This window comes from Giraffa tippelskirchi, chromosome 12 (assembly GCF_054371585.1).
Source record: "Giraffa tippelskirchi isolate mGirTip1 chromosome 12, T2T-mGirTip1v1.2.pri, whole genome shotgun sequence".
NCBI lineage: Eukaryota > Metazoa > Chordata > Mammalia > Artiodactyla > Giraffidae > Giraffa > Giraffa tippelskirchi.
The window spans coordinates 104,416,026-104,442,891 of NC_137286.1; the positions used below are offsets into that span (position 1 = coordinate 104,416,026).

Sequence of the window (26,866 nt, forward strand, 5' to 3'; positions counted from 1 at the left end):
ATATGCAAATTTCATCTTGATTTTCAACTCAAGACACACAATGTGACCTACATTTGAATTAATCTTTAGAAGACTTCTAGAATTTTCTGGGATAGTCACAGGAAAGGTACTAAGGTAAATATAGGAAAAACTTACAAATCATTAGCAGCTACTAGATTCATATTGGACTTTTCTAGAATCTTGCCTGAGAATCTTAGCTCAGAGCAATGAGATATTTATTTTCCCTAAAATATCTATGTGAAAGCTATGGCACTACAAATCAGACTGATTAATTTCAGGAATTTGAAAATTAGTGGGCTAATGTAAATTGGTTCTAAATCAGCACCCTTTCATATACAAAGGTATGCTTGAATAATATTATATATATATATAAAACTGGTAAAAATTCCAAAGCCAATGAAAATCACCCCTTAGTCCTATCAGATAACACAGACTTGGTGAGAATGATGCAGTTTGTTACACAGAATTGTAAACGTGCCTTTCAAGTTGGAAACAGAGGAGGTAATTTCTGCTTCTCAAAGCTGACATCAAAACTGAAATATGGGATGAACTGACAAAGCTGGGAACTTAGTAAGAGAAACAGACATCATTCTGGGAAAGGAGGGAAATGTGTACAGTGATCACCATGTTGATTTTTAAGGATTAAGTTGCTAAACGTACCTTAAGACAAAATAAATCAAGTTAATCTTAGGATAATCTTAAGAGGAGACTGGTATAGTGAACTAAATACAGTATTAAATTTTCAGTTCCATAAAGATCTCTCTCACTTTCCCATCTATCAGCTGAAATAACTTATCCTTTGTTGTTTGTTGTTGTTTAGTCACTCAGTCATGTCCAACTCTTAACCCCATGGACTAGCCCGCCAGGCTCCTCTGTCCACGGGATTTCCCAGGCAAGAATACTGGAGTGGGGTGCCATCTCCTTCTCCATACGCTTTGTTGGGATGGCATAAATTTCCATTCCAAGCAGTTCCTGGTTTATTTCACAAGGAAATACTTTTAAGGCTATTATTTCCTACTCATGGAATTCTCCCCACCTACCATTCATACCCCTGCAAATCCTTTTATATACACAAACTCAGACTTGAGGATTTTATTAATTCGCTTGAGCAGTATGGAGACCTAAGCTTATCGGTTGGCTCAGGCTGGCATAACGAAGTCCCACAGACTGGGGGGCTTCAACAACAGAAAGACACTTTTCCCACTGTTCTGGAGTTGGAAGTCCAAGATTAAGGTGCTGGCCAGCTGGGTTTCTGGGGAGAGCTGCTTCCTGGCTTGTAGACAGCGCCTTCTCACTGTGTGCATACCTGGCAGAGACCTCTCTGGTACCGACTACAAGGCACTAAGCTTATTGAATCAGGTTGTTGCTGTTTTTGTAGTTCAGTCGCTAAGTTATGTCTGACTCTTGCATGCGACCCTGCAGCATGCCACGCTTCCCTATTCTTCACTATCTCCCAGAGTTTGCTCAAACTTGTGTCCATTGAGTCGGTGGTGCCATCCAACCATCTAATCCTCTGTCACCCTCTTCTCCTTTATGACTTCATTTTACCTCAATTACCTCCTAAGGCTCTGTTTCTGAACATGGTCAAATTAGGGGCTAGGGTTTCAACCTACAAATTTTGTTGTTGTTCAGTCACTAAGTCATGTCTGACTTTTTGTGATCCCATGGACTGAAGGCTTCCCTGTCCTTCACCATCTCCGAGAGTTTGCTCAGACTCATGTCCATTGAGTTGGTGATGCCATCCAACCATCTCATCCTCTGTCACCCCCTTCTCCTATTGCTATCAATCTTTTCCAGCAAAAGGGTATTTTCCAGTGAGTTGATTCTTTGCATCAGGTTGGAGCTCCAACTTCAGCATCAGTCCTTCCAATGAATATTCAGGGTTGATTTCCTTTAGGAATTGACTGGTTAAATTTTGGGAGGACGTAATTATGTCCATAGCGCTTAGATTCCCTTTCACTGTGTCTGTGGTCTCAGGCAGAGCATGAGGGGAGCCACTTAGATCCTTGTCATCTAGTCCCCTAGAGTCTGTAGACCTCCAGCAAACCCATGGGATTGGTCTGGATACAGGCCGCATATTCACATTACCCTGAATAGGCTCATTACTCGGCAAGCAAGCCTGACCTTACCCAAATCCCTGCCTCTCGGTGACCTTGACAGAGGGACTGAGTTATGGAGGATGCCCCACCTTCCTTGGCACTTCCTCCTCTTCTGAGCCTGCACGGAGAAAGAGGGACTTCCTACAAGGCTCGTCCTCTTGGCTCTGGAGACCTAGAGGGAGCAGCACTGACCGATGCAGATGGTCTCTGTGCCTTGAGGTGAAAACTCCCATGTTCTGTGCAAACCGAGAGGAGCTCAGAGTCCTTTTCTCATGGGGAACAGCTGCAGCAGCCTGGCTCACAAACCCAAAGACAAAGAGCAGCCCTGCGACTTGCACGTGATGGAAGCACAGCAAGTCGATAGAGGAGAGCACAGGCTTTCAGTGGCTGCTTGTCGGTGCAACTTCACACATCAAGGAAATTAATAAAGAGAGGCAAGGGCCCCCCAAAATCAACTACAAAACATTCCAGTTTCCTCCTGCAATCAAAAAGGAACATTTATAGAACATTTGTTCTATGAAAGACGCCAACCATGTCACCTGGTGTCCCAGACTGCATCAGCTGTGATGCGCCTTCCTCCTGAAGGCCTGTCCACCTCAGATCCAGCCTGACCCCATAGGAGGATAGTACTAGCCTCTTCCCGTGTTACAAATTTCCATCACTTCTGCAAGCTGCAAAGGGAATTCACCTCCTCCAGAAAACATCCCCTGATCAGACAAACTGCAATGATAAGTACTAGAACTTGCCGCTGTATGATATTTAATTTGCCATCCGCTCTCATCATTTACATGCATTGTTGTATATATTTTCTAAAGATGTATTATGTTTATTTATATATTTTTCCACCAGATTGTATGTAAGCTCAGGGTGACTCTGTGTGCAGCCCAGAGTCTTTCCCTCTTGTTTTCGTCCTATAGCTGCACAAACTATAGTGACTAATCAAATGCCATTTGCAGCCACACGGATGGACCTAGAGATGATCATACTAAGCATTGTAAGTCAGAAAGACAAATATTATAACACTTCCATGTGGAATCTAAAAAAATGATGCAGATGAACTTACTAACAAAACATAAACTGACTCACAGGCATAGAAAACTTATGGTTTGTAAAGAGGCAAAGGGGAGGAGAGGGATAAATTAGGAGTTTGGAATTAGCACATTCACACCACTATATATAAAACAGATAAATAACAAGGACCTACTGTATTGCACAGGGAACTATACTCAATATTTTGTAATAACCTATATGGAAAAAGAATCTGAAAAAGTATATATGTATATGTCTGTGTGCATATATATATGTAGGGATATGAATATATGTATGTGTATAAAACTGAATCACTTTGCTGTACACCTAAAACTAATACAACATTGTGGATCAACTATACTTCAATTAAAAATATATATAAAAATGTTAACTCTAACCATAATTAGACTTTGGCAGGTCTAGAAAATATTTAAAAGCCCTCTTTTTCTCTTTTTTCTAAATAACATGACACTGAATCCAGAGAAATCTTTAGCATAAGACAACCTCAGATACAAAAGAAATACGGCAAAGTCCCCAACGGTGGACTCACACTAAAGATTCAGCAGCAGTTTTTAAACACAGGAAACACAAATAGGACAACAGCCACCCCCTGCCTTCTCTCTTTAACTTCTCTGATTATAAATATTTTAAGCTTCGTGAAATGTTGGTACCAGCTCTAATGCAGTTGTTATTTATTATTCTTAAGTAGCTGTGTTTACACTCTCATGGGTTAATATACAATTACAGCTATATGGGAATAGAAACTCAGATCCTAAGTGTCATGAAAGTAAGTGAACATCATGCAACATTTTTCTTCCATTTTTCAAAAAAGGCTTCATTGCCTCCTATATTAATTAATCTTGCATTTGTTCCCAGATTTGATCATTCAAACTTCCTATTGTGACATGAAGCATTAGGGTTTGAAAAAACACTGAACCTATGTGTTCACATGTTCAATACTCTACAAATAAGCATCTGTTCCCTTATTGTTGCTATCTCCTGTTTCAGGGACAATAATTTATGTTCATCATGGTTTTATAGAGACAAAATAAGAACTTAAGCCTCAATTATCTATGCACTGGCAAAACTGTGATAACATAAGACTTCTAATTTTTCAGGCTCTAGAATATTCAAACAACACCTATTCATTAAAACAAATAAAAGGAGATGATCATACTAAGCATTGTAAGTCAGAAAGACAAATATTATAACACTTCTATTAAAACACGCAACGATTGACAGATGGTTTTAACTTGACGCTTATGTATTTGTGAAAGGATTGTCTTCAAGCTGATGTATTTACTTTGGTCTTTAATGACTGGTGTGCCCAACTGAAAGGACAACCCAATGAGTACTCGCTTAGTAGGAAGAAAGGCTGGCTCTGCTCTTCTCAGATGATCCAGATGTCAAATGATGGGGTACTTGGGTGAGATTGGCTGTCTGTCTGTCTACCTCGCTCTCTCATTTGCCAGCCTATCAGGAACTCAGCCACAGGAGACCACTGGCTGGCAGACTCAGTCAGCTGATCAACAAACAGCAGAAAGCAAGCCTTTCAGCAGAAGCTCTCAGCCTTCGCTGACCCAGCAAAGCTACGCAGAGGGCCCTGATAACAAAGCTCTGAAATCACCAATCAGAAAACTCAAACCAAGCCCAGGCTTCCAAAATTTAGCAACTTGACTCCAATCTGACTTTTCTCCGGTTGACAATTCTGCTTGTAATCCAAAGTGGGACAGAATATAAATCTCTTATCAAGAACTCTGAGAAACAAAAGATGTCAATGCTCTTCTCTGTCTTGCATTCTCTCCCTTGTCCTGCATCTTCTCTCAAGTTCACCATGGAATCTCAGGGACTCAAAGCAGAGAAGCCTCCCTGCCCTCACAGTAGATAGATGGACCTGGAAAATGTTATGCTAGTGAAACAAATCGGTCCCAGAAGGACAACCACTGCACAATTCCTCTTACAAGAGGCGTCTGAAATAGTCAATGGTAGAGCCCCTGGTGGCTCAGAAGGTAAAGAATTTGCTTGCAATGGCAGTTTGATCTCTGGGTCAGGAAGATTCCCTGGAGAAGGCAATGGCTACTCACTCCAGTATTCTTGCCTGGAGAATTCCATGAACAGAGGAGCCTGGCGGGCTACCGTCCACAGGGTCGCCACGGAGCGATTGACACTTTCACTTTCTTCTTTTCATAGAAATCAACAACAGAAAGGTAGTGACGGAGGGGTGGGGGGCTGTTGTCCAGTGGATATAGACTTCCAGTAACACATGAGTAAGCTCCAGAGATCTGCTGGAGTTCATGATGAGGTCCTTAACAGTCTGTCCACAGAGTCGATCTCACGCTAAGCATCCTTACTACATCAAACAAAAGAAACAAGCAAAAAACACCAATGGGGACACAAGGAAACCCTGGGAGGTGGTGGATATGTTAATTACCCAGATTGTGGTGATGGTGAAAAGAGTGGATACATATGTCCGGACTCTGCAAACTGCATATGCTAATTACGTGCGGTTTCTGTATACCAATTACACCTTAATAGAGCTGGAAAATACAAGCAGAAACATAGACGTCTTCAGTCTGTGGATACAAACTGTAACCCTGAGCCTTCCTATTCAAACTGGGGGACAGTGAAGCTTCAGGGTGGAGCACTCCATATGATGTTCAAAGTCATCGGAGGAATCCTAGCTGTCAGATGAGGACAGGGAAGGCATCGATAATTCAAGAGGTGATAAATGAGGGAACACATCAGATACATAGACAGGGAAAGGGAAACACAATTTTCTTTGGGACCAATTAAGGTAAGAGCTACTTTGCATATTCTCAATCAGAAAGACATTAGTGCTGTCAGAAGAAGTGGGATTTTTTTCCGAATGAAAGTTAACATGACACTTTCTTGTATTAATGAAACACGTACTGGATGACTTCACAGGAAAAGGGGAAAAAAAGCACTTTAAGTACAAATACTATCACAAGGCAAGACCTGGGGACATAAATATTCACGACATATTCCACATGTTTAATTGAGCTCTGTTTTTTACTTCACCCTCCCCTGGTTTGTTTTTCTAGTAGGAAAGATGCCAAATATTATGAGCTTCTATTTCAGAACTTTGGACCGCGGTTTGACCTAACATCACCCTGTTTCGTTTGGCAAGCAGCATTGTCAAAAATGACATGCACCGGCAAATTAATCATTCATGAAAGGGGGGAGAGGAAGAAACAGGAAAAAACGTGAGACGTGACGAGTCTCTGGGCTCCTCTGGCATCTCCTGCTGGGCCGGGTGTTGGAAGCAGCAGAGCAGAGGGATGGAGGGCTGGGGAATCCTGTTACCGTAATTCTTAGACTACTGCCGAAAAGGAAAAGGGCCTCCATCCTTCCCCTGCCCACTTTCTACCCGAGGGCCTATGGAGAAACACTGATGTGAAGATTACCAATCCAAAAGTGTAAAACACTTTTCAGAAGTGTTCAGAATAATATTTCCCTTACAGATGAAAAGTGGTATAACACCAATTTTATAACTAAAGAGAATTTTCTTCTAGGAGATGTTTCCAATAACACAGCATATTATTACAGATCAAACCCTATTATCAAATGTCCCCCAGTAGATATTTCTATCATGTTGTCATGCTGTAAGTACCAACTTTTCATTTGAATTACTTATACTGGATTTTCTTAAAGAGGATTTTCCTGCAGTCTGAATCTATACTAAAATATTCGCCCATGTTTTATCACATGTATAAAAGACATATATAAAAAGATATCTATAAAAAGACATCTGTCTACCAAATCATTTTGTTAGTTCTGGACACAAGCAACTAAGTTGACAGGTTAATTCACTTTTCTATTTCTCACTGGAAGGAGTTACATGTAAATAATGGTAACAGATAACTTTTGGCTGGAGGGGAATCGAACATATCAGAAACCTCTAAAAGTCAAAAGTTGATCTCAGAGTGATTAGCATAAATTATTTCCTGCAATAGTTACTGAAGATGAAAATAGTCCCTTTCTAAACATGAGTCATAGCCAAAATTATCTTTGGCTTCCAAAAGTTGAATAAAATTTTTTTTATAAGATGGAATGTTTAGAAAGGGATTCCTTTCACTATTTCAGATTAATACTCTGAAGCCTTCAAATATGCCAGCCTCTACAACGGTTAACATAAGGAATTTTTTATACATTACAAAATCTACATCCATCTCATTTTCATTCTGGAGAAACACTAGTAAAACTGCGGGTAGAAAAACATTCCTTAAACTTTGAGCTTCTGGAAATTGTTTTCATTCAATGTGTTGCCAAAGAACCATTACATCTAAGCACTCATCTTTAGCAGAGTAACAATAAGGCCAGTTAGGACCACATAAAATTGCTGTAATCATTCAAATAATAGCATTCACGTTAGAGCTAAGCAAAAAAGAGAAAACCTGTCTAAAAATGAATTCTCCCTTAATTGCATTTAATCAACAAGTGGGGTTACATACTCTTGAGCCATAATACAAACAACCCAAGGATAGACTTACAACTCGACAAGTTAATAATGCTCTCTGGAATAAAAGGTCCAAGGAGGAAGCTGACTTGTAACCAAACACGTAGGATGCCGAGAAATCACATCATGAAAGAAACCAAAGAAAAGTTTTATTTTTGCAAGTGTACAATTGGATCCCTACCAATATCGAGGCCAACTCAAACACGATCAGTGGTACAATTCTAATTAGTGTGTCTGAGCTCTGCTTTGATATGATTCTTGTGGATGGCTCACAGGCTGAAAGACACCTCATGCAAAATCACAGTGTCCTGAGACATCTCAATCCATCATGCCTCATTAGTGGGAGAGCGGAGCTGGAGGGAGACTGAGTGGGAAGAAGCAGTTCTTTTCCTGAGGGGACAGAGGCACAGACATTGGATAAGTGAGTCCAGAGCTTCAGGGAGCTCAGAAAGTGTAAGACTGAGCCAGTTGTGGGAATGACACGGTCAGCAGGTAAAATTGCAGTGTGGTTTCTCCCTAGATTCTGCATATGTGTGTCCTGACACAAAATAGCCTCTCAACTGCTCCTCTTTCTAGGCGAGACTAACAAAGCCCAGCTCTGCTGCCCAAACAGAGGACAGCATGTTTGTCCTGGCCGGGGGTGACCAGAGAGTGGACCAGTGAACCAGAGAGTGACCACTGACCACACCCAAGTCATCACTTTGCTTTCCGAGGGGAAGGGCACAGACATTTTTGTAAATTTCTGTATTGCTCCCTCTTGAATCCACTATTATATTATGGAAATCAAGCATCCTTACAAAGACTGAGCTATAACAACCTTATTCATAGTGATACTTAAAAAGTGGGGGGAAAAAACCCTCTTAACCTGAATATTCAGCAGCAAGGAATAAATCAAACAACACATTTTATGTTACTATTTGCCATAAAAACTGTTTATCATCTTTGCACTCCACATATTGTGGATAGTCTAACCCTCTTCCAAGAAAAGCCATTTCAACTGAAAAAGATCTACATTTAGACACTGATCGCTAACCAGGCTTATCTCTAATCTACAGGATTGGCAATGCTGTGTTCTTTCTTTTTGTTTATCTGCACTTTCTGACTTTTCTCTACAAGAAACATAAATCACTCTTAGAAAAATAAGCCCCCAAAGCTTTCAGAAACATTGGTCGTACCCACTCTGCGCCCTCCTCTGCACTGTCTTTACTCCCATGGTACGAGGGTAGGTACATACTTGTTTATCTTTGCATCTGTCCTGAAAGACAGAAGTCTAAACACATCGGAGAAAATAAACGATGCCTTCTGAGATGCCTAATTTGCACAACCAGAGGAAATCTCTGCTGTGATGTTTTCCTTCCACTCCATCTCCTGCCCAGAGACACAGAGCCATAAATCACCTCTGCCCGGGTGGCGGCAACAGGGCTGTGAGCACCCCGTGTTTGCAGGGGGCTGCGGTGGGGCCATCCACCAGCTCCCTCACAACGCGAGCCCTGATGATTCTTTCATGACTCTCTTCCTGTCAAGATAAACTTTTCAATTTGTTAATGTTCAAGAAGTCAAAGTGTTCCCAGACTCTCATCTGTGCCTACAAAATTGATCTCCATTTCGAAGCTCTTCAAAATAAAGAGCTGCACAGAAAAAGGAAAAATAAGAAAACAAGGTAGATGGTCATTTTAAGTAACAGTAACAGGGAAGAGAGAACAGAGGTTTCCTTCTTTCAACCCATTTTCTACATGCCTGCTATCCCTCCGTGTGTGCGTGCTAAGTCGCTTCAGTCATGTCCCACTGTGCGTGACCCCATGGACTGTAGCCCGCCAGACTCCTCTGTCCATGAGATTCTCCAGGCAAGAATACTGGAGTGGGTTGCCATGCCCTCCTCCAGGGAATCTTCCCGACCCAGGGATCGACCCATATCTCTTAGTCTCCTGCATTGGCAGGTGGGTTCTTTATCACTAGCGCTACCTGGGAAGCACTCTGGGGAATGATAAATCCCACAAAATTTTATGCTGAATAGGTTTAAATAAATTCTATGGGTTGAAAAATGTGTTAAAAATCAAACCTTACATTTGGTCCCAGTAATAAACATAGCACCGTGGATTTTCTGGCACAGACAACTTCATGACTCAGAAGCAGAGGTCCTCATCTCACTCAGATCATGGATAATGCCTCCATCACTCGCTGAACCCATAGGCAAAATGATGTAGTTTGTCTGAGGCTTTCATTTGCTCACTTATAAAAAATCAAGACAACACTTTTCAAGAATAAGTTATGAGCCTGCAATTTCTGACCTCGATGTCATAATCTGTCTATGTGGTTTAGTCTCTCTAAAAGTTCCTTGGGTAGAAAATCATGCCTGTTCTGCTATGAAAAGGCCCTGGCGATAGAGAAGAGGAGTACCATCCACTGAGATAGTAAACCTGGAAAACCAGTGGGAAGACTGGCAAGGATGAGAAGATGCACAGACCAGAGGACAGTAACCAACTCAGTCACATTCCAACTCAAGGTGCCCAAGAGTGTCAGTGTGAGGAACCCCAGACGCAGGTGGAGGAGCTCTCACGCTGGAGCTCAAGGGAGAGGTCGCATGGGACAGAAAGACTGGGGAGGTCATCTAGTCTCAACCCTGACTATTCATCAGAACCACCCGGAGGCTCATAAAATTCCTAGAATTCCACATTAATTATCCTGGGATAGGGCCTAGGGCTCAGGCTTTTTTTTGCTTATTTTCTCTCAACAAAGATTTCATTCAAATGAATCAATAAAACTTCCATTCAACATTCCATTTTTTCATTCAACAAACATGTCATTGCAATGGATGAATTCTTTGGTTCATTTGTTTATATTTTTAAGGTAAAGTTAACATTCTCCTTGGAAGAAAACTATGACAAACGTAGACAGAGTATTAAAAAGCAGAGACATCACTTTGCCAACAAAGGTCTGTATAGTCAAAGCTATGGTTTTTCCAGTAGTCATATATGGATGTGAGAGATGGACCGTAAAGAAGGCTGAGTGCCAAAGAAACCATGCTTTCGAACTGTGGTGCTGGAGAAGACTCTTGAGAGTCTCTTGGACTGAAAGGAGATCAAACCAGTTAATCCTAAAGGAAATCAACCCTGAATATTCATGGGAAGGACTTCTGCTGAAACTGAAGCTCCAATACTTTGGACAGCTGATTGCAAGGAGCTGACTCACTGGAAAAGACCCTGATCCTGGGAAATATTGAGGGCAAGAGGAGAAAGGGACGACAGGAGATGAAATGGTTGAATGGCATCACCAACTCGATGGACATGAGTTTGAGCAAACTCTGGGAGATAGAGAAGGCCAGGGAAGCCTGGTGTGCTATAGTCCATGGGGTTGCAAAGAGTCAGACACACCTGAGTGACTGAACAACAACAGCAAAGTTAACATAAAATTAACCACATCAAGTGTAACAGCTCAGTTCATTCAGAATGCTGTGCAGCATCACCGCCGTGGAGTCTCAGAACACGTTCATCATCCCCAAAAGGAGACCCGTATCCACCAGAGACTCACTCTCAATTCCACCTCTCCCAGCCCTGGGCAACCACTAAGCCACTTTCTCTCTTTGTGGATTTGCTAATTCTGAATATATTCCATGAGTGGAATCCTATAATACATGGTCATTTGTGATTGGATTGTTTTTCTGGGTATGTTCTTGAGGTTCATCCATGCTACAGCATTTATCAGTGCTTCATTCCTTTTTATGGCTGAAAAAACATCCATTGTGTGGACAGACCACATTTTGCTTGTCCATTCATCCATCGAGTGACACGTGGGTTGTTTCCACCTTTTGGCCATTACAACTAGCGCTCCTTTGAACATGCACACACAAGTATTTGCTTGGTTACCTCTTTTTAATTCTCTTGGGTAGCTACCCAAGAGTGGAATGGCTAGGTCATACAGTGGTAATTCTATGCTTAACTTTTTAAAGAAAATGTCTTAGGTTCTCCAGATGATCCAGTAGGAAGTTAGCACTGAGAATCACTAATGGAGACAGATGAGCCGTAAGAGCAGAGGGAACACATGTGTGGAAGTGACGTGGGTTGGAAATACGACAGGGCCAAAGCTGAAAGCTGAAAACATGGAGTCTCAAAGTTGGTGTGAAAGACCCTATGAGTGAGACACAAAACTAGGGAGAAGAGAAAGGTGTCATGGAAATAGAGGAGAATCCAACGGAGGGTGGCTCTCGACATCAGATGCTGAGGACAAATCAAGAAAGGAATTGAGAGGTTGTGCATATGGCAAGATGGAGGCCAATCAGGAGGAAGCCTGATTTCAAGAAGGAGAGGAGTACATGAGAGGTAAAGGAAGAGACCAGAAGCAAGGATTACAAACACACATTCATCATTTGCACTGAAGGCAAAGACCAGTCTTTTCTCTGTTCTTCTATGACACCCAGGAACGTAAGTGCAAATCTCAAGCCTACAATAAATACTTTAGTAGACTATTTATTTTATATCTCAACAAATAAATGCCAACATCCCTGCCAACAACAGTAAGCTGTCATCCACACTGATCGCTAACTGTACCGCTGCCCAGATGATGACTTTCCTAGGATTTTAAGCACATGAAAAAATACTCTGGTATCAGTTCAGTTCAGTTGCTCAGTCATCTCCAACTCTTTGTGACCCCATGGACTGCAGCACACTAGGCTTCTCTGTCCATCACCAACTCCCAGAGCTTGCTCAAACACATGTCCATGGAGTCGGTGATGCTATCCAACCATCTCATCCTGTTTTCCCCTTCTCCTCCCACCTTCAATCTTTCCCAGCATCAGGGTCTTTTCCAAGGAGTCAGTTCTTTGCATCAAGTGGCCAAACTACTAGAGTTTCAGCTTCAGCATCAGTCCTTCCAATGAATATTCAGGACTGATGTCCTTTCATATTGACTGGTTTGATCTCCTTGCAGTCTAAGGGACTCTCAAGAGTCTTCTCCAACACCACAGTTCAAAAGCACCAATTTTTTGGCGCTCAGCTTGCTTCATAGTCCAACTCTCACATCCATACGTGACTACTGGAAAAACCATAGCCTTGACTAGACGGACCTTTGTTGGCAAGGTAATGTCTCTGCTTTTTAATATGCTGTCTAGATTGATCATAGCTTTTCTTCCAAGGAGCAAGCGTCTTTTAATTTCATGGCTGCAGTCACCATCTGCAGTGATTTTGGAGCCCAGGAAAATAAAGTCTGTCAGTGTTTCCATTGTTTCCCCATCAATTTGCCATGAAGTGATGGGACCAGATGCCTGATCTTAGTATAACGATGTGTAATTAGCAAAACAGTGTGATTCCAATCTCAGCAAAATCTTAAATTCTTCCATTTTCCCTCTTTCTGCTGCCTAAAATATTGCTTTAAAGTATTTATCCATTTTCACACAGCCTTTGCCAGTCTTTGAATCAATACTGCTGGGAGACAACACAACACGATTTCAGTGAAAAATTATTTTCTGAAAAAAATTATTTTCTTCTATTATTAGAGAAAAGGGTAACTTTGATAACTATTACATTTTAAAGACAAAAAGGTCAACCTTAAATGGAAGGTTAACCTCATATTTGAAGTCACATATTAAAGTTTAAATTCTCAATGAAGAGAAAGCATCTGAAAGATGTGCTTTAAAAAAACAACAAAAAAAAAGTGTGTGGGTTTTTTTTTCCCCTTAATCTTAAATGTGAGACCAGCCAAGAAACGTCTCCTGGAGGTAAAACTGCACCATCCCAGGTTCTTTTTTTTTTTTTTTCAATTAATGCTTCTATTTTGTGGACAGTAACGGTATTTAATTTGAAATTTCCTCTTTCCGTGCCAGTTCCAGGGTGAACGCCTTCCTGTGAAGCAGTGAGGGATCCAGTGAGGTGGGACACACAGAGGCCTCAGAGAGCAGCCACGGTTAGAAGAGGAAAAAGATGTTTTCCTTTGGTGTCCAGCACCTGGCAAGCGGAGCGTGAGTTCCCATAGAGCCTGGAAGGCATTCCTGCTCTCCCCTGAGAAACCCAAACGGGCTCGTTTCGCTTTCCCTTTGAAAAACCATGAAGTTCGAGCACGTGTGCTGGGACTTACAGCCTACCAGATTTTCTGTGTTGTTTCTGGTGTGTCTCTGCTCACCACAGCGGGCGGGGTGATGGCTCCCCGGCCGTCTAGGCAGTTGCCGGGGAGGGTGACATTCTCACTGTGACCTCAGGCTCCATGTGAGACAGTGAGTGACGCCCTCAGGTGGTGACACCTCACAGACACCGCAGTGTGCCTGCTAAGAGACCCTGGCTCTGATCACTTTTACCTTCTCAGAAGACAGTAAAGAAAACAAAAATGCAAAAACCGTTGACTGCCTTCCACAAAATCTGTGAACAGACAGTTGAATCCGTATTGTTGTTTTGCTTTTTTTTCCCCCCGCAACTTCACACTTAGAATTCCCATGTGTGGTTCTTTTACATAAATGAAGGACATGGACAAGTCAGAGCATGAGCCTGGGGCAGCCTGGAACCTACCTGCAACAGATGACCGCCTTGCACGAGAGGGCCAGGTCCAGGAAGCTCCTCCGGACCTCGAAGGACAGCGCATACTTGAGGGTGTGGCCGTCGATGATGAGGGCCGCGTCGTTCTCCTTGCCCAGCAGGCTCCCGAGGTCAGTGCAGTGCTGGGTGATGGCTGCCCGGGTAGCCTGAAACAAAGCAGTGGGGGGAGGGGGAGGCCGGGTGTTACATCTCATTGTAGCAGAAACAGAAGCTTTTAAACAGCAGAAAAAAGACCCAGAAATCCAAAGCAAGTTCCTTAAAATGAAAACATGCCCCCTATAATGTAAAACATACAAACAGAGCTCAACTTGGCCTATTGATGCATTGATATTACAACAGACCACAGCCTAGGTCTGTGCTATGGGTGAAAACATCCCCATAGTGATATTTACAATAACCTACTGTGGTTGCCATCTTCATCTGACCTAGAGCATCCGAATTCTTTTCCATTGGAACTTTAATTGCTAAGGTTCTTTCTCTCCTCTCCTTTACCTACATACACATTATTCTTGGTGTTCCTAGAACAGGAAATTCCATAAATACAAATGGGTTTTTTTGGGGGGGCAGGTGAGGGTGATAACGTTGTTGGAACTTAAATGCCAAGAACTTCTCAGTTTACACAAGGTCATCTTCAAAGCATGCAAAAGAAATTAGAGGATATAAAAATAACACAAAAGGTCACTTTCTTTTCTTTGCTGAGATCTGCAGATTAAACCATCTTTCTCCATGAATCATTAGAGTAAGAAACGAATTAATAATTTTTTTCATGTTACAAAAAAATATTCAACCAAATTAAATCACCAGTACCTTTTAAAAAGTTACCACCAGCCTGAGTAAGTGTTTTAGTGTGATATCTATTATCAGATGGAATTAAAGCATAGAACTATTTTTTTAAACTTTTTATTTAGTACTGGAGTGTAGCCAATTAACAATGTTGTGAATTTCAGATGGACAGCAAAGGGACTCAGCCATACATGTACATGTATCCATTCTCCCCCAAACTCCTCTCTCATCCAGGCTGCCACATAACTACTGAGCAGAGTTCTCTGTGCTATACAGCAGGTCCTTGCTGATAACCCATTTTAAATAGAACAGTGTGTACATGTCCAACCCAAACTCCCTAACTATCCTGTTCCCCCATCCTTTCCCTCCAGCAACCATAAGTTCATTATAGAACCATTTTTAAGATTTAAAAAAAAGGATGTTCTGATCTTCCTAGGGAATTCATGATTACAAATAGGATATCCAGTTCAAATATAAGAAGATATTTTGGGCTCATAATAAAAACCTGCTTTAAATTAATCCGGGAAGCACACCAGTCAGCTGAAATCACTCTGTTTGGACAACTGTCCTTCAGCTATTAAGTGACATATACATATATTTGTCATCTGATAACATAAATACAGTTAAGAAACATGTAGAATAAACTGGAATTCTACCCCTCGTTAAACTGAGGATCAGCTACCATCACAGGGTGAGAAGCAGGTTCTACTGTCTGACTGCTCAACTTTCCTTCTCAACAGGAGGCTGTCAATATCAAAAAGATTTTGCTGTGCAGCAGAAACTAACCACACTGGAAAGCAACTATACTCCAGTAGAAATTAATTTCAAAAAAGATGCATCTAAGGCACAACTGTCGTTCTATGGTCAAGTGGCCTAGGGTCTGGTCCTAGCTCTCCCCTTATTGCCTCTGTGACCTTGGGCAAAATGCAAAACCTCTTTAAATAACAGTTTCCTCAAGTGTAAAATGGAGCTAAGAATACTCACTTCATAGCGCCTTTCTTATGAAAAATGAGCTACTCAGCGTAACCTACTTGGCAGGTAATAGGCATCCAGTCAAACCCATTCCACTTTCTGTTACTATTTATTCACTAGGAACTTGCCACATCAAGGAAAACACACATCTCTGCCACTTCAGGCAGTGAATAAAAGCCATCCGTGACAAGACCTGCTTTGTCAACGCGGTAATAGAGGAAGTCATAAAATAATGCTCTAAGAAAAAAGGTTAAATGGACTCCTACTGAAAATAAAAATAAAGGACACTTTATGCTTCTTACTCTTGGTGAGTTGCATAATTCTGAATCTCAAACAAAACATCTATGTTTACTTTATCTGTGCCAACAGCCTGTCCTTCAGAATTTGGGTAGAGAAGACAATTACAGCTACTTAGGGAAATTCCAGCCTGGCAGTCTGGGGATGTCTCCAGGGGAACTCAAACAGGTCCAGGCAGTTCCGGAGGGCATGCCTGCCGGGGCCAGTGCACAGTGGCCAGAGCACCCTCCTGGGAAACTTCTCACCACCGCGATGAGATTGGGTTTGCAGATGTGGTCCACGGAGGTTCAGGCATGAATGGGGGGTGGGCCCAGAAGAAGTCTGAGCAAAGGGCGCGTGATGGCAGAAATGTGCTGATAAAATATGCTCCAGGGTTACCAAGGCTGCTCCCCTGGAATCATACCCTGAAGTGAAAGTTAGTCACTCAGTCGTGTCTGACTCTGTGTGAACCCATGGACTACAGCCTGCCAGGTTCCTCTGTCCATGGGATTCTCCAGGCAGGAACACTGGAGTGGGCTGCCATGGCCTTCTCTGGGGGATCTTCCTGACCCAGAGATCGAACACAGGTGTCCTGCATTGCAGGCAGATTCTTTAACGACCGAGCCACCAGGGAAGCCCTTCATACCCCAGCCCCTCCCTCAAATGTCAATCAATTGCTCTTATCTAAGTTTCAGGAAGAAGCTGCAGAGAATAAAACTGGTTAAAACCAACTAGGCCCAAGATGGTATGAGCCAAAAATGTCACCTGCCGTGTCAGTAAATAAAGGGTGTTGCAGTCATCAAACAAAGGGTGTTGCAGTCATCAAACCATCAGCCACCACAGCTGCCCCTGACTGTGCACCCTTGGGGGTTCAAGATGGAGAAAAGCAGGACAGTGGCCCGAGATAAGATGCACAAAGGACAGAATTCAATGAGCCCATAATAACCCCGCTGTGCCCTTAGGAGAAGAAACAGGAGAACTTCTCCTCTTTCCCTTCCCCTCTCAACCCTCATGAAGACAAACCAGGAAGAAAGCCTGCATGAGACACTGGGTCTAGTCCTGGGTCCTGGTCTTCCAGCTTTCACAACCACGGGGAGAGAGTTCCTGTTGTCTAGGCCACCAGACTAGACTATGTACTTTTGTGACAGCAGACTGAGCTAAGACAGAAGGTCGCTCAGTGAATTCGTGCAATGCAGCGCTCTTCTTGGAGTGGTGGACACAGAGATGAAAGGACCAGGAGGACACGGTCACTGAACAAGCAACAACCCATCACATTTACTGTCTGGAATGAGCCTTCTACTCCAGCGTGGCAACGGTGGTGTCAGATGTGTGCAACATGGGAGACAAGGCCACAAATACATGGAATACACGGAACTGGGATGAGCAGGGCACGGCCACTGGGGCGGGTGGTGCCCATTGGCTATGCTGAACTACACCCTCCAGATGGAGAGAGACCAAGCTCTCCACTTGCAGTAAGAACACTAAATGTTACTAAAAAACATTAAAAAAAAAAAAAAAAAAAGGAGATTTTACGTTCATATTCCATTGACTGGGCAATTTCTCATACACTGGTAAAGAGTGCAGTACATTAACAAATACAAGCTTCCCCGTGAATAAAAAGGGTTCAACTAAGCAATTACATGAGTCAGACCTATTACCATCAACCAACCAAGATGTGGTTACTCGAGTACCTACTATGCTCTGGGGGCGTATATACCCCCAGAAGTCCCACTATACCATCCGGATAGCAAATACACACACAGAGAATGAATAAAAACCTAATATTCTTATGGGCAGAGTATAGGTGGACTTCCCTGGTGGTTCAGATGGTAAAGCATCTGCCTGAAATGCGGAAGACCCAGGTTCAATCCCTGGGTTGGGAAAATCCCCTGGAAAAGGAAATGGCAACCCACTCCAGTACTCTTGCCTGGAAAATTCCATGGACGGAGGAGCCTGGTAGGCTACAGTCCATGGGGTTGCAAAGAGTCAGACACGACTGAGCAACTTCACTTTCACTTTCACATAGGTCTCACCAACATTCTGCCCCAGCTAGCTCTGGCTCATCTTTGAGTATGGCTAGAACTGTACTCAATTGTAAATTTGATGAAGGTAGAAACTTCCTTTGCCAAACTCGGATCATGCAAGCCCAGAGCAGGTGCTCAGTAAATGTGCTAACTTAGTAAATGAATGAATGTGTCTCAGCTAATCCTTCAATGTAGTATTTTTAAGAGATTATTTATAGGTCTCGGAAGCATTTGTTTGTCTGGAAGACGTAAGATATCCAGCCTTCCTGGTACATTTGATATTATATTTCCTTAAAAACGACTGGTTCTTCATGAGTTTGCTTCCTATGACTAAGGGTCTATTTTTGTTTTATAAATAGGTTCATTTATAATTTGTATCATTTTTTTTTATTCCACGTATTTATTGTTGTTCAGTAGCTCAGTGGTGTCCGACTCTTTGTGACCCCATGGACATATATAAGTGATATCAATGGTGTTTGTCTTTGACTTACTTCACTTAGTATAATAATTTCTAGATCCAACCATATTGCTACAAATGACATTCTTTCATTTTTTTTAAGAATGCCACTGGATTTAACACTCCTCAGTAAAATCTATAAACTGTATGGAAAATAATATCAAGTGTAAAAGAGATAAGGGTATAATTCACCTTCTCTAATTTAATAAGAATATTTGCAAACCAATTAAAACACAATTTATATTTCCAGGTTTAAAAAAAAAAGACTGGTTCTTGATTCACCTTCCTCCTCCTATCCTAGCCTTTTTGTCTTCAACGTTTTCTACACTTAACCTCCCTCGTCACCTGTTCTCCCCTCATTTCATCGGCTCAGAATCACACCTGTGCCTTTGAGATTAAAAACCTTTCCTACCACTAAACCCCCTCCAGACCCATCCTCCCAACTCCGCCCTTGACTTGTCTCCAGTCTCTACTTTGGTTTTTAATTCCTACGCTTTCAATGCCCACTCAGCAATAATCTTTGATCAAACCCAGACTAGCTCGGCTCACCACACATGTGTGGCAGAATATAGGTCCCTTCTGTGTAATTCTGTAGCAAGCCAATTGGAGGTATTACTATCACAAACAGTTCCTTATTCTCAAATGGACTATGATTCAAAAGTCTATTTGTAAGTTAGTTATGGGGCACTTAGAATCCATTTTCCCAAAGGAACGATGTTACAAATTGTGGTTGGATCCCAGGGCCTGTTAATACCTATTTAGCCTAGTTGCTAAAATTTATACTACACTCTCTTATTTTAATAAAAAACCAATTACAGAAAGTTACAATAGACTTGGCTGTTACAAGGGGCATAGGGAATTGGGGCTGGGGTTTCATTGCCTGAAAGATGCAAAACATTCCGAAATTCTTCGTTAGAATTTGCCTTTTAGGCATTGCTATGAAAAATTACATTTCCAGCTTTTCATACACATTCTCCATTTTCCTTCACAATTAAAAGCACACAAGACTTAAAGCCAACAGTGGGCAACTCTGAGTAAAGATTGATCCCTGAGTCACACCAGACACTTTTACCCAGACGTGCTGTACAATGAACCCTGCACTTCTTATCAGTAAAGTCAGTGCTTGCCTCTGCCTTCCTGGGTTTTTAAATATGATTAGATAAACAACATAGACAGTGCTACCCTGTGATCTCAGGAAATGGTTCTCCTCTGCAGATTCACAGATCAGATGTTCATCAGATGGCCCCTGAGCACAGCTGAAGTGCACCTCGCTCAGCCTACAGGCAGATGGGATCTGGAAGGTGGTGCTACTGTTCTGACTTTAGATTTAATAAACAAACCAGGAAAGACAACCATTTCTAGACCCTGGATGCATGACTACCAGTCTGCAGATAGCAGGAATGTTGCTTCAAAATTAACCAGTGCAGCAGTATTGAACTCTGTCCAGGCGGGTCACTCTCCTCTTCCCTGACCTTGGCAGTGTTCTAGGGAATGTCTGAGGTTGCCCTGCTAGCAGCAGCTGCCTCAGCTCTCACTTTGATGTTCTGTAAATTCCAACGCGCTCAGAGCTGACGATGCTGAAAAGCCTGGATGGTTTGAGTTTCAGGGGCGGCAACTCAATCAAATCACACTCAAGAACTTGCACAGCTTTCACATTCGAGGGCGAACCACCTTCTCCTGAGGGAACTTTGGGCTCGCGAGCCTCTTAGGCTCGTGGTCATCCTATGGCCCAAAGGTTCAAGAGAAGAGGAATCTGTCAGATGTGTAACATTTCAAAGACTTCCTATAACAAAAATAATTTCAGGGAAAATGGCGTGATATATCACAGGCATGAAGCAAACATCCTCAAGAGATCACATGGTCTCTTGCTATTAATACAAACACAAGGCGCCTGTCAGGTATCCTCACATCACCTTTTACCCCATCCCCCACTCCCATCAGGCCTTTCCCAGCACCAGCCATCTCCACCTCCTATAGAATGCTTACATTTCTGATTTAAAAAAATTAATCTCAGAGTAAACCAACCCAATTTACTAAATTTGCACAAGCGCAAAAGCCTCTCCAGAGGTTTGTTTGGTTTGGTTTTGTTAATCAGCTTCGTTGGGTTATAATTAACACAAAATTGAGCCACTTTAAGTGTACAATTCAATGAGTTTTGCCAAAAGATTACAAAAGGGTTTCAAGACATAAAACTAAATGAAGTGGAATAATTCAAGTAGTGCACAGGGATATTTTTGTGTAGGGTAATAACAACAGGGCTTCCCTGCTGGCTCAGTGGTAAAGAATTCACCTGCTAATGCAGGAGACGTGGGTTCGATTCCTGGGTTGGGAAGATCCCCTGGAGATGGAAATGGCAACCCACTCCAGTATTCTTGCCTGGGAAATCCCATGGACAGAGGAGCCTCGAGGGCTACAATCCATAGGGTCGAAAACAGTTGGACACAACTGAGTGACTAAACAACGATAACAATGGAGGACATAGGCCAACCCCAAGAATCTCTCTACAAGTTGGTCACGTAACCTCTTCTCCCATTAAAACACAGATCTCCATCACTCCAAAATGTCCCCACCTGACATTCTACAGGCAATTTCATCCCTTCCTCTGCCAGCCTTTGCCACTTCTGTTACTACAGTTTTCCTTTTCTAGAAAGCCATATAAATAGAACCAGAGTTTAGTCTTTTCTGTCTCACCTATCCATTCAGCCTAATATTTTGAGATTTGTCCAATATTTAGGCACTTACCAATAGCGTATTCCTTTTTGTTTCCAAGTGGTATTCCAGGGTATAACTACTCCACAATCATTCACTCACCCGTTATTACACACAGGGATTGTGTCTAGTCTTAGGATATTCTGAATTAATTCTACTATAAATACTTGCATACTAGTCTTTGTGTGGACATACGTTTTTATTTTTCTTTGGTAGATTCCCAAATTGGAATTACTCTGTCTTACCATCTATACGGATACATACAGAACACACATGTTTACTTTATGGAAACTGTGAGAATCTTTTCCCAAGTGGTTGTGTTATTTTGCCTTCTCACCAGTCCCATCTGAGCTTTCTAACTATGCCTCATCCTTGTCTACACTGACACCATCTGTCTTGCTAATGTCAGCCATTCTAATGGATAGGTAGTGTTAGATTTAGGAGTTTCCATTTGCACTTCTCAAATGACTAACAGTTTGAAATATCTTTGGATGCTTAAAGAATTAAGCAGACTTCTATTTGCTGGAATTCATGACATGCAACAAAGTGCAGTGGAATAATTCACATAATACACGGGGGACATTATGCAGGGTAATGTGCTCAGATGGTAAAGAATCCATCTGCAACGCAGGAGACCCAGGTTTGATCCCTGGGTCAGGAAGTTCCCCTTGAGAAGCAGAGAGCAACCCATTCCAGTATTCTTGCCTGGAGAATTGGACAGAGAAGCCCGGTGGGTTACAGTCCATGGTGTCACAAAGAGTGGGACACAATTGAGCAACTAACACTGACTGACTAATAACAACCATTTATATAGGCTAGCACCAAGAATCTCTCTTCAGAGCCGGAACACTATTTTTTCAGGTCCTTCTTTTCTTTTTACATTTCACATCCACAAAGATCCAGGATTTCCTGAAAACGCAGCCCCAGCAGTGTTAGAAAAGAGATTCAGCAAGTGGGGAGTGTAAAAGAAACGGCAGCAGCCATTCACCCACAAGTGTCATTTATAAGAAAGAGACCATTTATTCACTGAGGCTTCAGAGCCTAGAAAGTTTGAAAACTATCAGTCTCCACTATTTATTGAAAGAAAATTCAACTAACAGTTGTGACACAGTTCACATCACCGAGGTTAAAAAACCCTGAAAATATGTACTTCCTTTCACTTCTCCAAGGATATTAAGTAGCAACCCAAATACGCTTAACTTATTTTCTTCCAAAAAACTAGATTTTGGTTTTAGTACCAGGAATCCTTTTATATACTGAACAGATATGTTTCTTGCATAACTGTGTATAGTGAAGTGAAAGTCGCTCACTCTTTGCAACCCCATGGACTATACAGTTCATGGAATTCTCTGGGCCAGAATACTGGAGTGGGCAACCATTCTCTTTTCCAGGGGATCTTCCCAACCCAGGGATGGAACCCAGGTCTCCCGCATTGCAGGTGGACTCTTTACCAGCTGAGCCACAAGGGAAGCCCAACTGTGTATAATAAGATCTCAGAAATAATGTAGCTGCATGAAAAAGCATTTGGTATTTGAACTTCGACTATGGATCCTTTTGGCAATTTTGGAGAAAAGAGATAACCTTTTTCTTTAAGAAATGACTTCAAAGCATGACCCTCTTGCAAGAAGAATGTGACATTGGCATTTGTGAGTGATCACTCAGCTGTGTAGAAAACGACCCTCTATAATTCCACACAACAGTTGCTTCTCACACATCTGTCCAAACTGGGTCTCAGGAAGTAGCTGTCTATTTTGGGGACATGGCAAATCATATTTACAATCATCACAATAGATAAACAACAAGGTCCTACTGTAGAGCACAGGAAACTACATCCAATATCCTGTGATAAACCATATTGGAAAAGAATATGGAAAAGAACATATGTATGTGTCACTGAGTCACTTGGCTGTACAGCAAAAAGTAACACAACATTGTAAATCAATTAGACTTTAATAAAATTAAAAATAAATAGATAAAGAACTCACACATAAATACAACAGAAAAAAAAAGATGTAAGTATCATCAGTGATTCTGAAAGAGTCACAAATAACACATTTATCACTAAAGTACCTCGTAGACTCCAAAATTTCTGGGCCTTATCCCCTTCCCTGACCACAAAAAAAAAAAAAAAAAAAAAAAAGCCACTCGCCAGGAATAATTTTACTCTCCACATAACAAACTCAGCTTAATTGCTTAATTTCCTTATCTTTGCAGATTTATATTTTTAACTTATAACCTATCTATGATATAGTCATTGCACTTAACTATTTCTAAAGTCACTTTGGTTCTTTGCAGATTTATATTTTCAACTTATAACCTATCTATGATATAGTCATTGCACTTAACTATTTCTAAAGTCACCTTGGTTCTTGGAGGAATTATAAAGTGCCTAAAGCAAATACAATGGTGATTGAGCTGAGAAATGCAAAAAGAAAAGCATTACAGAAAAAGTTGGTAGAGTATTTCTAATGAACTGTGTGATTAACTAGGTCAGGTAAACTTTGGCAAAGGAAGACAGTGCTATTAATCTCACATAGGAAAGATAACATACCTCAACAAGGACTTACTGTACAACACAGGGAATTACAGTCAATATTTGGTAATAATCTATAAGGGGAAAGAATCTGAAAAAGAATCTAAAAAATATATTCATTCTCTCTCTCTCTCTCTCTCTATATATATATATATATACTAGATTCTTTTTCAGATTCTTTTCCCTTATAGATTATTATAAAATATTGAATGAAGTATATATATTAAATTCATAAGTCTAGGTATTTCTGGGCATGTGTGTGTGCTTGGTGTGTGCTCAGTCGTGTCCGACTCTGCAACCCCATGGGACTGTAGCCCGCCAGGTCCCTCTGTCTATGGGATTTCCCAGGCAAGAATATTGGAGTGGGTTACCATTTCCTCCTCCAGGGGATCTTCCTGACCTAGGGATCAAACCTGAGTCTCCTGTGTCTCCTGCATTGACAGGCAGATTCTGTACCACTGAGCCATCTGGGAAGCCCAACATACATACATACGTACGTGTATATGTTTAACTGACACTTTGCTGTATAGCTGAAACTAATGCAACATTGTAAATCAACTATCCTTCAATTAAAAAACAGATAAAATACCAATTACAAACTAAAGGCCTAATTTGCTCCTCAGTGACAAATGCTAACATCTGTCACATCCTCATGCGGAGCACATTGCAACTGCTACAGAACCATCTCAGTTCTTGAACTACTGATTTGTTGTATGATAAGACCAGATTCTTTAAAAACACAGGCTAACTTTTAAAATAAACCTTATGGATGCCATATAAAAAATGAGAATAATATTAGTTAATTTCCTGACGTTGGAGATTTAAGCTTTTAACGTTAATATTTCGATGATACGGCCTTTGCACTTCCTACTTCTAAAGGCCTCTGGACTCTAAGAGGAATTATAATGTGTCCAGACTGTGTTTAGACTTGTGTGAGTAACAGAGAGGGTAAAAAAAATTTCTGAAAGAGAAACAGTGAAGGCAGATCAGGAAAATGATCTGTGTGTGGCATGTGTGGCAGCTGCAGGCTGTGCAAGCGGGCAGTGAGGAGTGTCACCCACAGGAAGAAGACAGGACCATGGGCTCTCATCCGGGGGCACTGAGGCAGGAGCACAGAAGGAGGAGGACTGGGCCTGGCTGCCACCAGAGCTGACCCACCCTGGCTCAGTTCTGCAAAGAGTCTGCCCACAGGTCCTCTGCACTTCTCCCCGAATCAGCAGTCGATGGGAGAAGAGACTGTCATGTGAGAGGAGAGGCCAGCTGTCCACAAACCCTCAGCTCTGTTAGGAAAACATCTCATGTCCGCGTGGACACTGCTGCATACTTAGACACTTTCTAAGCGATAGTCTCCAGTCAGAAAAGCCAGGGGTGTACTCCACGGCATACACATTTGAAAAATGAAAAAATAAAACCAAATAAATCAGTGAAGACAGTAAAGAGCGTAGGAAAGGTTGCGTTTCCACAGGTGACCTCTTCCCTGAACTGATGCCTTCCCCATGGCCTTTTTCTGAGACTGACCTGCGGAGTATGCTCCAACCTTGCCTGAGCGACAGGAGAGCTGAGGGAAGGGAGCCGTGGGTTGGGGAGTGGAAGACCAGTCCAGGGGCTGTGCCAACAGCCACAGAGGGCAAGGCTGGGCTGGGGAAGTGTGGGATTGGAGACTTCTCTGGAGCAGAAGTACCAGGGCTGTTGTTAACAGAGTAAGGCTGTGGGAGGAGCCGTCACCTCCATCAATAGCTAGACCACCTTCATGGAGCTGGGGGCGGCCGGAGGGATGGGGGGAAGGCCGGATGGATGGACACGGGGTTTGACTTCTGAGCCTCTTAATTAAACAAGGGGCTATGACGCATCCTTCTCAGATGCAGTCCAAAGCCTAATAAACTCCTCCAAGATGATTTTTAAAGGCTTAATTTATTCCCAAATTGAACAAGCCCAAAGACCCACAAGGGCTCAAATTCACTAGGTATCTGTGCTACACCCCAGAAGAAAAGAAAAACACCAACACCAGAAATAAGTGTGAAATGATGATATGCAGAAGACCAGAGTGTTCCTAGTGCTTGAAAGCTATGTAGAAGAATTTTTAAAAGAGTAGCAGCTCTTCCCTCCAGACCCACATTTAATAGGTTCTAAATCCAGGCTAGAATTGACCTTTACTTTAAATACATTTTCTTCCAGAGAAGGGAAGAAAACATTGATTCATCCAAGACTCCTGAACGACCTACTGTTCACATGACTTGAAATAATGTCTGCTTTAAATCAGAATTCTTGAGACACAGAAATAAATATACCAAGAGGGTTCTAATTCTGGGCTTTCACCAACTGATTATTTTCATTCACAACAGAGGACGAACTTGATACGGCCTTTCTAGAAGACAGCCCTTGACCACAGAGAGGAACGTGGGGAGGAAGTGATCACATCACTGCCAGTCAGGCTCAGGCTGTAGCCAGTCACGAGATCAACACTTTCAAAAGAACAAATAAGAGAAGTATGTGAAATGGAGAGGATTTTGCTTGTGTCAATTCAGCAACATTTGGGGAAGAAGGGAAACCTAGCAGCAAAAAATCATTCCAGTAAGATCAAAAGCAGTGAAACCAGGGTCATTCAATACCAGGACTGTTCACTCAGTCAGTGTGAAGCATACCAGCTTCCCACCCTGATAAACACAGTCATTAAGATCAATGTCACCAACGAACAGACTAATAAAGCAGTTAATCTGTAATCCTGGCCCTAAGCCTTCCTAGTCTATCCTTCAGCAGTTTTATTTCCTCTCGTGAATGTTGTTTCAACTCTTCATTTTCGACTTTCTTTTTTTTGGCCATACCTCTCGGCATGCAGGATCTTAGTTCCCCGACCAAGGATCGAACCCATGCCCCCCTGCAGTGGAAGCGTGGAGTCTTAACCACTGGACAGCGAGGGAAGTCCCCTCAACTGTTCATTTTAAACCACTATCAGAAGATAGTTGGAGAGACAAATACAAATACAATTGAT

The 26,866-nt window shown here is 42.0% G+C and overlaps 1 protein-coding gene, 2 long non-coding RNA genes and 1 other non-coding gene across 12 annotated transcripts in view; 2 read left to right on the top strand and 2 right to left on the bottom strand.

Moving 5' to 3' along the window:
* LOC145530151 (phospholipid-transporting ATPase IB) overlaps window positions 1-26,866 on the bottom strand; it is a 452,251-nt gene that overhangs the window by 242,836 nt on the left and 182,549 nt on the right. For all 9 annotated transcript variants that reach the window (XM_081551000.1, XM_081550992.1, XM_081551002.1 and 6 more), the window contains one exon: window positions 14,097-14,269. In XM_081551000.1, the coding sequence (XP_081407126.1) occupies window positions 14,097-14,269 (173 nt within the window). The remainder of the gene's footprint in view (window positions 1-14,096; window positions 14,270-26,866) is intronic.
* Window positions 1,080-13,790, bottom strand: LOC145530155 (uncharacterized). Its single transcript, XR_014071490.1, has 2 exons — window positions 12,376-13,790; window positions 1,080-2,577 (listed from the first exon to the last, which is right to left on the bottom strand). It is a non-coding gene; the product is annotated as an uncharacterized LOC145530155 (long non-coding RNA).
* LOC145530152 (uncharacterized) lies at window positions 13,838-16,179 on the top strand. Its single transcript, XR_014071486.1, has 2 exons — window positions 13,838-14,233; window positions 15,647-16,179. It is a non-coding gene; the product is annotated as an uncharacterized LOC145530152 (long non-coding RNA).
* On the top strand, window positions 17,966-18,037 carry TRNAF-GAA (transfer RNA phenylalanine (anticodon GAA)). Its single transcript has one exon. It is a non-coding gene; the product is annotated as a tRNA-Phe (tRNA).